This window comes from Candoia aspera, chromosome 7 (assembly GCF_035149785.1).
Source record: "Candoia aspera isolate rCanAsp1 chromosome 7, rCanAsp1.hap2, whole genome shotgun sequence".
Classification (NCBI taxonomy): Eukaryota; Metazoa; Chordata; class Lepidosauria; order Squamata; family Boidae; genus Candoia; species Candoia aspera.
This window is the reverse complement of record NC_086159.1, coordinates 29604095-29617947: the sequence shown is the minus strand read 5'-3', so window position 1 is coordinate 29617947 and position 13853 is coordinate 29604095. Positions and strand designations below refer to the sequence as shown.

At 40.4% G+C, this 13853-nt stretch overlaps 1 protein-coding gene across 1 annotated transcript; it reads right to left on the bottom strand.

The window, feature by feature from the left end:
• Positions 1-6031: 6031 nt before the first annotated feature.
• On the bottom strand, positions 6032-13385 carry MGAT3 (beta-1,4-mannosyl-glycoprotein 4-beta-N-acetylglucosaminyltransferase). The gene has a single exon (XM_063308321.1). It carries the CDS (start codon positions 13383-13385, stop codon positions 11880-11882), a length of 1506 nt encoding a protein of 501 aa, XP_063164391.1. The 3' UTR covers positions 6032-11879.
• Between the last annotated feature and the right edge of the window lie 468 nt (positions 13386-13853).

Genomic DNA, 13853 nt, shown 5'->3' with positions numbered 1-13853 from the left:
GCTTTCTAGTTTTAGCACTGCATGTAAGGTATAAACCATTATCTAAATATTTCTCAAGCTAACAGTTGCAAGCTAAGTAGGAGAGCAAGGTAAGGAGTGGTTGCATTCACAGTTTGGCTCTTGAATTAAGAGGCATAATTTCAGATACTTTCTCCTACTTTCCACTATAGTGGGCTCTATGCTTCCACCAGTAATAACCTTTTTTTCAAAAAGTCCTGCAGGCCCCATTTTTCTCTTCAAATTCCTTCATCTCCTTCTGATAAGCAAAACATAATTCACTGGCTGGTCGAAAGTGTCATCTTCCTCACACAGCTAGGAAAGGGTATGGCAGAGATGAAAGAGATTTAAAATTATGAACATAAATGCCTGCTGAAATTGCAGCACACATATTCTAGTCTCATTCCTGTTTATTCAGAAGGCCAGTTTGCATAGGATTACAACTGTGGTTGAATTTCTGCTCACTGTCTGAAACCAGCTAGGAATTGTACAAGGATCACTTGTGACTGGCACATTCTGGTTTTATTTTCAAGAGCAACGTGCATAGGAAAAAAATACTCTAATTAGGTAAAATAAGCAGCCAGAAAATCAGTTCTATCGAGAAGTTCATATAGCTGGCGCTATACAGTTGGATTCCAAATGTATAAATAGTTTTCAGTTCTTAAAAAAAAAGTTGGTAGGAGAGGCAAAATTCCCAAATATTATTTCTCTACCCAGGATTTTTCTAGGTAGAGGACATGGAAACCTCATCAATGTGTAAAGATTCTTCTTTACTGTCACAACCTTTTTAGCTCTTTAGATTGTTAAATTTAGTTCCACAGAGCATAGTATTCCTGACAGTGTTTCACTCATATTCAGCAAAGCATTTGAGTATGAGCTTAACTTCCAAGTACTTGAATAATCCTATTGCTGGACTGTAAATCCTTAAGCATTGCCAATGTGTGAGACAATTTTCAATTTGTACTTTACTGACTAGCTCAGAGGTAAGTCTTCAGGCAGCTTTGAGCATCTTGCAGAGCTCTTGCTATATAAAATTCACCTATTTAAATTTGGCTAGATTATGTTCAATAAGCCATCAGATATAGGTTAACTTCCTTTTGATTACTTGAAACTAAAAATGAGGGAGTACGTTTGTGTCTCACCAGCTTCCTACTTTCTTCTTGTACCTAATATTGGAAACTTGTGTGCATAGTAATGATACTTCCAAATCTAAGGCTTTATATGAAAAATTGAGGCATTTCTGATGTTCTTCCTGTCCAATACACAGTATTCCTGGCAGGAAGTTTATTTTATTTATTCATTTCAAGCATTTATAAGGCCACCTAACTCAAACAATATGACTCTGGGCAGCATACAACAAAAATTATTAACAAAAAAGAAATAACCATACATCATTAAAAATAACCCAATATATAAAATGGCACACTGAATGGGATAATTAAAACAACCAAAAGGGGACTCCATTCAACTAGACCCAAAGGCCTGGGGAAAGAGCTAGGTCTTAACCACTTTTGTAAAGGCCTGTGTATGGGGGCAGGTGTGGAGAGAATGTTTCCTGGTCCCATCAGATGGCAATTAAGTGAGGGAACCTGGAGCATGCCCTCCTTATGGGAACACAGGGACAGGCAGATGTTCTTGGGGGCAAGTGGTCCTGCAGTTAGCCTGGTACTATGTCATGTATAGCTTTAAAGATGATAATCAGCACTTTGAATTGTACCTGGAAGCCTATTGGGAGCCAGTGCAGTCATGGAGTAGCAGTATCACTTGGGCGTAAAGAGTGAAGGATAAAGCTGACCTTTGTTGAAAAATTGAATTTTCTGTACAGTCTGAGATCATTACATGTGATCAGAAGGATTCATTGTGGGTATGTTTGTTCATTTTTACTTTACAAAATAGAAAGCCAAACTCTATACTAACTGCTCTAATGATTGGATGGGGGAAAAGAAGGTATGTTTGTAAATGCTGCCACCAACTGTCACTGGTTAATCTGTTATTTTGCTGCATACTAAATATATGAAGTGGATCCATGATTTAAAGCATCATAATGTTTAAGTTTGTAATAAATAATTGACCACTGGTTAAATTATGCTAGAATTCCCTCTTTTAATACATTGGATATACTTTTCACAATGGAAATTTTGGCATTTATGATAAAGGATGTACCAAAGATTTCAGGCTTGAAACGGCTATTATGAGCAGGTTGAGGTTGGAACAAAAAATCATGTTCAAACAGCTTTGTCCTTATCTTTGAATAAAATGCACTAGTTTTGTTCCAAACTTGAAACAGCCATTTTTGAGCAGGATTGCTTCAAGTGCTCTAAGAGTCTTTAGAACTGTGACTTTATTTTTTTCCAGCACACTACAAATGATTCCATCTCTACTGCTGTCGGACCAAAGTAGCTAAGGGGCTGGAGCAAGGGAAGAATACTATTTACTTAAACACACGCTCAGAGGTAGATGCTGCTGTTAAGCCCCCGTCACCAACTTGTTTGTATATTAGAGTGACAAATCTCAAGCTAGTAGACAGAGAAGTATATATTTTTTGCTCCTGTTCTTGTTCAGGGATACATTGAGTGAATCATGCTATATATGGTTTGTGGCTAAGCTTCTATAGCTGTTTCCCTTTTTGTTTGTTCTGTTTTTATTACAGGTAGTCCTTGCTTAATAACAATTTGTTTAGTGATGGTTTGTACTTATGACAGTGCTGAAAAACTGACTTACGGCCAGTTCTCACACTTATGGCTGTCACAGCATTCTTCCCCTCCAGTCATGTGATCATGATTTGGGTGCTTGGCAACCGGTTCACATTTATGACCATTGCAGCATTCCACAGTCACATGATCACAATTTTTGAACTTCCTGGCTGGCTTCTATCAAGCAAAATCAATGGGGAACCACGTGATTCGCTTAATGACCACACAGTTCACTTAGCGCCCATGGTGATTCGCCTCAAAAAGGTGATGAAATCAGGTCAAATTTGCTTAATGACTGCTTCGCTTAGCAATTGAAATTTTGGTCCCAATTGTGGTTGTTAAGTGAGGACTACCTGTATTTTATTTATCTATAGACAAAGAAACAAAAAAGTGAAAACATCTTTATCTAGAATAAAATGCATACAACCCCCCCCCCCCCATTGCATTGAAGACATTTGTCGCCCAGCAACAAGGCAGAAATTAAGTGTACAAAAATGCATATTAGAAGAAAAGGGCACATATACAGACATACAAACTCTAAATGTTTGGGCTGACTTAAACACACTAGGGAAAGTGATAACCTGTAGAAACTTTATCTTTAACCAGTTAAAGGTTTAAAAATTTGACCCTAATTCATCTTAGTTTTTTGCTGGTCATATTGTTTATGTTGTCTAACAATTCTGGAGTTTGAAAAGGGAATACCCTTAAAAGTACCTCCCCCAGAGACAACTTTGGGGTCCCACAATCTTGTGGGTCTGAAAGGAAATACTACACAGCCAGGAATGTCCATGGGAGAGGGATCAAAAAAGTCAGGATGGCAGCCAAGGGGTATATAAATATTGATTTTTGTTTTGGGCCCATGCCTAGAGTAACACCTGAAGAATTACCCAGAAGACCATGTGCATGAAATAAAACACTAGTATGGATGGATGGATGGATGGATGGATGGATGGATGGATGGATGGACGGACAGACAGACAGACAGACAGACAGACAGACGGATTGACCAGCACCCAGCTTCCTTAATGGCTTCCTGGATCCTATTTTCTTGGTAGGATCTACTACTACTGTTGGATCCTCCTTTAAATATTTTGTTCCATCCAAGAATTCAAGCAATTGGATGTATTATACAGTTGGATATATTAGGGCACTATGAGATCGAAAGGTGGTGAGCAAGCCCAACTGGAGTACTGCCCTGTCAATCAAACCCCAACCCCAGCAAAATGTTGAAACCTGGGTCCCACAGAATTGGAATTAGCCTTGCTGCAAATCATTTTGCTAATTTGTAAGCAGCGTGAAATGTTCATGAGCAGGCTGTAACCCCATCTTAAAGTCTTGAGAAAGGAATAACTTTGCAAAGGGAGATCTTCTTTCCTGCAGAAAACTAGGGAAAAGAAGGGAAGGTCATCTTATGGATTCAAACATACAGTGGCTAACAGTCAATTGTACAAGACCATAGCTTCTTTCCCGGCTCTTGTCCCAAGCCAGCCAATTCATAATGTCCAAAACTGAACATTCACTTGCTAAGCAACCAAGTAGTAGTTGGTTGCTTTTTATTATCTTGCACATGGTATAGGGATCTCAGGACTGGCAGTGGGTAAGGCTCTGAAGATTTGAGATGTTGGGATTCCAGGGTTTCACCAGGACTGGAGATTTCAGGGAAGATATAATCTACTGGGGACAATGGGCAAGGGATCTCTTTCTCCAGCCATCCTTTTCCCCCTTGGTTTCCTTTTCACATTCTTCCTCCTACTCCTCCTGTAATTCCCATTTTCAAACAAATCCAGCATGGACTCAACCCCCAGTTGCAAAGCTCCAATAGTTTTCTTTGCCCTTATCATTGCCTTATGTTCGGAGAACAATTAAAGGCTGAAAAGAAGCTCCACCTCTGATGTGGCCTAGGTTTCCTCAACAAATCCTGTGGCTGCTCATGGGAATTTATTTATTTATTTATTCATTCAATTTATATAGCTGCCCATCTCAAACCAGTGACTCTGGTGGCTTACAATAATAAAACAAAAACAATACAAAAAATTCAATATAAATATAGCAATGAGATCTTAAAAATCATTGGTATTAGCACAACAATGTAATGGGGCCTTTCACACACTTGGGGCCCAGGCCCGGACACAAAGCCAAGTCTTCAAGGCCTTCCAGAAAGCCGAAAGGGTTGGAGCCAACCTAATCTCAGGAGGAAGGATGTTCCAGAGGGCAGGCACCAGGGCAGAAAACGCATGTTTCCTGGTCCTCACCAACCAACATTCCTTGACTGACGGGACCTGGAGCATGTCCATCCTGCTGGACTGTATTGGACAGGTAGACTCTCTGATGGCATCCAACTCAATCCAAGGTTGGCATCATCCAGTGAGTTTTGCATTGTGGCAGCTTCATTCAGTGTCACTGACGGTGGAGTCAGCAGATCATGATGAATCTGCACAGGATTTACTAAGGGGGGAGTTTTTTATAATCTTTGGGGAACATGTTGGAAAGTTTCCATATAGGTCTTGTTATGGTATAATATGGAGGTGCTTCTACTATTCCTTATAGGATTTTTTAAAATGTTTTCAAAAGTTTTGTTTTGAAAAACCATTCCCTTGGCCATTTTTACATAAAGTGGGCAATAGGCGTAGAGTGTAAAATAAAGTAGAAACAAGCTTATTTTTGCAATCCCGTTGTTCCCTGTAATACGTGGCTGAAAACACCTCAACTTTTGTTCTACGTAGAACATGAAACACAGAGACATTCCAAGTTTTATTCCATTAGAAAACAGTTAACATGCAATGTTCCAGTGAGACGTTCTGAGTAAGTAGCAGTGCTTCTTCCCACCTTTGAAACAGAAAATTTAGTATGGACTACCTTCCAATGATGTTTTTCACTTTGTCCATAGCTTTATTCATAATGAAAACAATTTTTTTTATCACCTTCCAAATTTATCCCATCCAGCTCACATCCTTTCTTAATAATCTTATTTCTCTTAGCAATATTAAGAAATTTGATTATAACATATCATATTTAATATATTTCTGCATTCTTGAATTATAAGCTCTAACCCTAACTCGACGATTTTTCAGAATCCAGTTGGGATGAAGTTAATTCATATTCCTATATTGTCATGCAGTTTGTTTAAACAATTAGGATGGATGGCTGAATCAAGTTGTCACAACTGTGAGAAGTAGTTACATACTCTACATCCCATTAAAAAGAACACAAATATCTTAACATTGCATATTTTTCCATATATGTATGTGTTTATTCAAAACTGAAAGAAACAGTCTCCCTTACCCTCTTCCTTGAGCTTCTTCCTGTTCCAGTTAGAAATAAAAACAAGCACACATCCCAGGTTCCCTTTCATTGTTGTAATTTGTTTTATTTCTTCCTTTAAACATCCCTTTAAGGGTGAAATGAAATCCAACCATTTACAGAGAAAATGATTTCAGTATGTACACATTGATTTACCCTTACAAAATTATTAATATAGGTATTATAAATTAGACTTTATAGGACTTCTATTTATTTGGCAAGTCCCACATAAACTTTAGCCAACACAGGCTACAAAAGCTATTTCAGTTTGCTAGTACTGTATGAGATATCCCACATCCTTTCCTTGAGAAATAGAAGTCCTATTTTCAGGACTTCTCCCTGTGGTAATTATGCAGGACAGTGGTGCATCCTTGTTGCCAATTTTTCCTTTTAAGCCAATGTACAAAGCCTAGTGTCTTCAGTGACAGTGTAACACAATTACCTCTATGTCCTAATAGTGTTATTAAGGCCTCTATTTCCTCCTGTACCCACACAACTGGACTTACCAGCAAAATACTTTAAAGTTTCTCTAGAGGTGGAAAAACACTCTGGAAGTGGACATAAATGAAGGTGAGGGCACTTCCTTTATTAAAGCAGTTAGCTTTTAATGGAATAAAAAGACATAATATCTCATCCTTTACAATCTGAGCCAGAATATGAGTATGGGTCATAACATCCATCAGTTGAAACCAGGGGGAAAAAAAAGAAAAAGTGATTGGCCAGCAGTAAGCAATAAATCAATATAAATATCAGTTCGGGTCCAAGTTCTGTTCAGCTGCAATTTTTAAAAATTATAATAGTTTCAACCACTGTAGAATGATTCAGAATCTCCTTGTAAGTAGGCCTGCTAAAGAAGATGAAATGAATCTTCCTGTTTTTGTAATGCAGATATTGGGAAGACAATATGGAGCTACATAGTAGGAGAAACGGGGAAAGTAAGAGAAGAACCTCACAGAGAATCAATTGATGGACATACTGTATACAATATCCTCTAGTTAGTGCAGGTATTTTACTTAACTAGAAAAGCTTTTCTTAACCTGGTCTTTTCCTAGATATCGAAACAGCAGACTTAGCTTAAGCTGGCTTGGGAACTGCCATTCTAACAGCAGATTATGGAAAGCTAAAATAAGGTGTGCCAGAGTTGTAATGAACATAAAAATGAGAATTAGAACAAATAGATAAAAGGGGAGCATAATTCCAGAAGTCACCTAAGTCTGCCAGTATTGTATAAGAGATTAAAAGATAATTAAGAATAGGTTAAAGCCATGATTAGCCTAGTTCATATAAGAAGTAAATAAGTTAATAGAACTGTTCCTGGTCTCTGCTATGTTAGGCTGCAGAAAATGGACAAGACAGAGCACATCCCAGTTGCAATCACAAAATTAGCACATCATGTAAGCTGGTAAGATAAAAATCTTCTCTCTCTTTATGTACTTCTCTACATTGAGAGAAATTTAAGTTTTATATAGAAGGTCACTGAATTCCCCCACTTGCAACTAAAGAGAGGCATAGTCTAGGACCAATATTACAGCCTGGTTTTATCAACCAAGTTTGAAAAAGAGGGAGTAGAGTGTTGGAGGAGAAAGCCTTTCTCTGTGACTATACAAATGAGAAGTCAAGCTCCAAATGCAGTCTGCAAAATAGGCACCACTTGTCAACTACTCAGTATGGCTGTCATTGTGACAATTATGCTTAAAGTTTTCTGGAGATTTGTGTGGGAACAGTAGAGTAGAATGGGGTGGGGTAAAGGCTGCAAAGAGAAGAGATATTGTTGTTCAACAACCATTAAGAGGCATTATCCAATTAGCTCCAGGTATTCTTGAGTTCTGGGAAGGAAGAGGAAAGAAAAGAGCCAGGAAAGAGGTTTAAGAAGCCAGCTGTTATTTAAAGATGCTCACGTGTCTATGTGTAGCTTTTGGTTCAGGCCAACTCTGGGTGGCATGGGAAATAGTTAGGAACTAGAACTCAACAACATGTTGAAATCCATGTTACTCAAACCCAGGTAGAATATTGGTATGGATACTATAGTGAGATACCGCACTGTGGAGTCTGTTCTGAGCCTTTGTATAAAATATGGAAGAACTCTGAAAGTACATTAGTTATCCCATTTTTTTCCCACTTAAAGTAATGTGAGAAGTTTAAAAACAGGAATTTAACTTCAGAATCAATGACACAGTTGAAGACATAATTACTACAGCAGCAATGCCATGCACAAAAGCTGTGCATTCATCACAACATTTTTAAATGAAAGAAAGTGCCAGTAAGGATGAAACAGGGATAGGCACCCTAACATTTACCCATGCAGAAGCAGCAATAACTCCATTTGTGTATACAGCCACTATTACAGACTAGATGGATTTCCTTTGTTCACCACATTTAGTTGCATTACAGTGATATACAAAGGATATTAGATCTTCTGTTCAATCAGTGGTCAGACATAGTCATCTCATTATAAGGGTTGAAGGCCATGTGTGCTGTTCAGTTTATCGACATGAGCATGTACAGATCTCAATTAGTGCAGGCTCTTAAATCATCAAAAAGCTCCCCTCTCTTGTCACACTCTACCCACCCACAAGATTTAATTCATTCATTTTCAGTAGCTCCTTCAGGTTAATTCTGTATTATGAGGCCCACACAGGTTAGCTCCATTTACTTTCTGTAAGTTAATTAAGGTTAATGTCTTAAAATATTGTTATGCCAAGACATTTCCAAAAAGTAATACTGTCTCCCATATCCAACCTCACAACAGATGTACAAAGGATTTTTATTAGCATAAAGTTCCTTACAATCTATTCTGTGAAACTGAATGCTAGTAGCTATATAATAAATAAAGAAGTGGTCCTTATACTGGGGAAGTTTTTTTTAGCCACCCTGTGCAAAAGGTGGTCATTGTTATTAGAGCAAAGGTTTTACTGTAAATTCTTCTTTTCTGTCCCAATAGAGATCAGTTTCAAGTTTCACTTTGGTGCAGTTAGAGAAGGAGACCAGAACAAAGAGTCTTTTCAGCATCCCAGAGGAATTTGGTGCTAATTTATCCATTTACAATGGGATCTGTTCCTTGTATGCAATAGTGGAAGGGAAAGAAAATAAGGGAAAAAAGGAGATCTGTGAGGAAGAAGCTGGGACAGTAGAAAAGGTTGTATAAAGGAAAAAGGACAAGCTCAGAAATGTTGCATTTTGGTGACAGATGGAGCCGAAAGTTTGTGCTAATGGGTGAATTAAGAATTCATGGGCATTCATTGTAAAAGTCAAGCACAGCCACACATACAAACTGTAGCCAGTAGATTAAGTGTGTCTCAAAATCAGCACTGACTGAGCTGGAGGAAAGGGTACATTCTTCTAGGAAACTACACATTTGATTTAGCGAAAACATCTCGTTTGTCTTTTTATGTGTGATTGATTGATTCGAACCCAATGGCCAAATATGCTTCAACCTCCCAGTTGGTGTCTCACTGAGTTCAACAGTGCAGTTTTGCATGTTACAGTAGTTTGGAAGCACCTCTTCCATTTCCCTTTGTCCCCACCTAATATTGAAGAAGCACTTCCTAATTACTGCTTTTTAACCGGAAGTTTGTAATCATAAGCACTGAAAGCTGTGGTCTCTAGAGTAGCCTTCCCCAGCTCTCCAAATGTGAAGTCCAACATATCTAGAGAGTGCTGCAGTGGAAAAGGCTGGTCCTAGACCAAGGTGCACAACTTGCAGTCCTTCTGATGTTGTTGGATATGAACTCCTGTCACAGATTGACTGTGTGGATAGACCTGCTGGTGGTTGAAGTTTAATCAGAACCAGAGAGCAATTGAGTTGTGGTCTAGTTTCTCATTTCCTCATTCCTCACAAGAGTGGGGGAACCCTTCCTGCATCTGCAGTGAAGAAACACTAAGACTTGGTGTTTCACCACCTTCAGTTCTTCACCAGTGGTTCTTTTGCTATTGCTACACATTTGCTTTAGCATAGCTATATGACAACTGAAATACCCTGCTGAAATACTCTAGTTCTCCTTTGACATGACAAAGCTCTCTTATGATATAAGGCGTATGTATCTTCTCTGGCTCAGTTTAATTCTATGATAGAGCAGGGAACAACATCTATAGAGGGAAAATTTAACATAATTTAACATTGACAAGGAGTGCCTTATGCTGATGCACAACATAAAAAGTACTACAAGTCTCTTCTTAGTAACAGGACAGATTTCAAGCAAGCTCGGGACTGCTTTGTACTGTCATTCCAAAGCTGCTTACCATAAAATAATTTCTTTTTAAACTATTGATGAATTCACCCAACCATTTTTACATGGTGCAACCAACAGAATATTACTTTGTTGGTGGAGGAGTCACCCTGTCATTAGCTTGAAGCACAAACAATAAAATCCTCTCATCTTCTCCCAGCTCAAATCCACATTCCAATTTTACTACTGGAAAAGAGCATTCACAAGACTCAGCGCCGCACCAAAAGTCAGCATTTAGAAATTCACTACATAAAAAAGTTAGAGGATGAACTGGCAGAGTACATTGCACAGACAAACTGTGCAAAAGACAAATCTCATATAACATGGTTTGCACCCTCTAGAATGGTAGGAATTCACATAAAGGCAGAAAAGTGTGAAATGCTGGGTGGATCAAACAGGGGAAAAGGTGCATACCAGAATAACACATTATGACAAAGAACCTCTTTTTGAGCTCCTCCTCATTGCTTCATATATTTTCCTAGCAGCTAACAGAACATAAGCCTTAACATGTTTTTCATCCTGACTTAGGGCTGTAGACACACAAAAGGATTTGGGGAGCCACTGATATATTTCATTGAAAGGAAAAGCTGCAAAAATAAATGGAACATAGACATGCTTGACATCCAGATTATCCGTTGGATCCTCATTTCATTTCCATCAAATACATACCCTCCCTCCCTCCCGTCTCTGCTTTTGCAAACCAAATTATTGGTATTGGTATAGCAACAATATCACCTTGTCCTCCAAACAGTGGCATCATAGAGCCAAGTATCTTTGTACTTCTCCTGTTTCAGAAGTAGTAAGATGGGCACTGGAGCTGACCTCTCCTTTCCTTTGAAACATTAAACACACCCTGTTTTAGTTGAAAATGTAAACATCACGTTTTGTTGCTGAAGAAGAGGGAAGTGTATCTGTGATAGCTGTACTCTTCAAATCTGTGGGCTACAGGTTGTACTGTCATCTTATTCTTATATTAAAGGCTGGCTAGCTATCCAAAATATATCTAAAATCAGACAGCTTTTCAACCTTCATACCCTGCCAGTTTGTAGAGTTTCCCTGAATGTCCATAATCATGAGATGGAAAGCAGAATTCTTTGGTGCTACTATGCTCCCAGTTTGTGTGTGCTCCCATCTTTACATCCTAATATAACAGACACACATGGCAAAATATTAAGATCCTAGATGAACTTGATGTCCGTTTTCACTGACAAAATCTCTCTCTCTCTGGTGGCAGTGTATTAGGAAAGCAGAACAGTTGCTGATGTCAAATTACTGAGAAGAAACTGGGTTTTAAACATGGAATTGAATGCCATCCTCAGCTATACTACAAAGTCTGTAGAGGCTTTGGCACATTCATATCCTCACACATCCACTGCGTGCTCCCCAGATCCCATGTCTTATGGATACTTCCTGCATCAGATTTTTCTTCCATCCCACTAAATGCTAATTCCCAGAGGCAGGAATGCTTCCTAGTTATTCACATAACTAGGAGTCCCCCCTCCACACACACATACCCTAAGTGTCTTGTCTGCAGTGGGGCTGACAGAGGTTAGAGAGAATGTACACATCCCAGCAGAACAGGGCAGGGGAAAAAAAACAAAAGACACAGTCTCACCTTCCCTTTTTCCAGAAGATCCTGTTTTCTCATGCAAGCCCACTCCCCTCACCCAGTCCCCTTTGCCTTCTGGTAGGGATTTTCCAACAAGTAACAAAACCGTTGATAATTCTTCAAAAGATATTTGGGGGCATACATTTGTTCTTTGGGATCTGCAGGTGGATACTCCTGGGTGGTACCATCAAACCACCCACCAGTCCGGATTAACTCCCGAATATAGTTAAGGTCTCGCTTGTCCTCATAGTCACCCCAACGGGGAAAGTCCCCATTCTGAGCTGATACCAGTTTAAAATAAATTCCTTCAGGTGTGAAGCACCAAGAGCAGTGCCAGCCAGCAAAGTGGAGTGGGCTGCCCAGTGACCACTGTACTAGGATGTGACCTGTGCTGTTTTCATACTGCCGAAAGCCTGGCATGGTATAATATTCTCTCCGGCGCAGGCGAATTCCATCAGTGGCATAAACAGCCTGGAGCATTCCAACTGTACAACCAGAAACCACTTCTAGAGTGCCAGGCTGCTTCCAGAAGAATCCATAGAGAGATTTGCGCATGTGGAAGGCAAAAGGCTCTGTCCAACCATCGTAGAGTTTGAGAAAAAGCACACCGTCACGGGCTGGGATTTCATCTGCATCGTCAATTATGAAAACATCATCAGGTCGCAAATTGCGGAGGCGGGAGATGCCATCTCTAGTTAGAAAAGTGCGCAGGTAATCATCAGCGATCCAGCCATCCTGGCGCCCACCAGGGGGGAAGTGATCCAGGAAGACATAGAGCACCTTGTGGCGGATATAATCAAAGGAGCCATTGAGTAGCATCTCACGGAACTTGAGTGGGCGTGGTTCACCATATGCTGTGAAATTTGATTCACAAACCACAAAGGCATCCACCACATCACCCAGCTCGTGAAAACGCACGTCCAAGAGGTCAAATTCATGATTCACATTGATGGCATTAATGACTCTTCGGGGCACCTCCCGTGGTGTCAGACGGTCTTTTGTGGGGAGATTTGAATACTGAACCACAGTGGGGACGCCACAGCTGGGTCCATGCCAGCCTGTCAGGCACATGCACTCCACCCATTTACGCCGTTTCATCCCAGTGGCACTCAGAGGCTTACGGCCCATGCGCCCTGATATAACTCCCTCTATCTTCTCATCCGGCCGTCCTGCTAGTTGCTTTTCCAATATCTTAGTCCCTGGCTTGAAGCAGACACCACCAGCTTTGGTGTGTACAAAGTATTCTGCAGTGTCTTCAGGCAGCACAAACTCAGCTTTGTGCAGCTCCTCGCTGGCTCTGCTTGGGGAGAGAGGCTGAAGCAGCGGTGAGTGGGAATATAATGGTGTACGGAGGAATTCTGGACCCCCAGACTCAGGGCTAGCCTGAGGTGTGACCGGTGCATTGTTCCAGAATAAGTTAGACACCAGGTTAGGGCTAAGCGATGCCAGCTCTCTGGGGAATGTGACATAGGAGAGGGCCTTCAAGAAATGAAGGAAGGAGATGAGGCAGAGACCAGCCATGCACAGAGTCAAAAAGAGCTTGTGGCGTCTCATCTTCATCCTGTGATGGAGGGAAAGGGAAGAGAGACAACGTTGTGTCATTTTTTTTCACCAGCTTACAAGAATGTGTAATCACTTCCAAATTCCTTTTTCACCACTACAATCATTCATTGACATAGGACATTAGCAATAGGGTATCCAGGAATTTAACATGTTTGGATCTGGATGGGGTTGCACTGCAGAACCTGTGGGTCATGGACTCACGACTCCTGCTCAAGAAGCAGGTGGCAGTCGTGGCCAGGGGGTCTTTGCGCAGCTTCGTGTGGTGCACCAGCTATGCCCCTTCCTGGATTAAGAGTCTCCAAACAGTCACTCATGCCCTGGTCATCTCCCGCATAGACTACTGCAATGTGCTCTACATGGGGCTACCCTTGAAGAGTATCCGGCAGCTACAGCTGGTACAGAATGCAGCCGTGCGAGCAGTCTTGGGAGCCCCAAGGAGGGCACATACAACACCATTGCTGCGCG

Bases quoted from the DNA above. Each gene is read 5' to 3' on its own strand.
- MGAT3 (XM_063308321.1), bottom strand. From the start codon at position 13,385: ATGAAGATGAGACGCCACAAGCTCTTTTTGACTCTGTGCATGGCTGGT.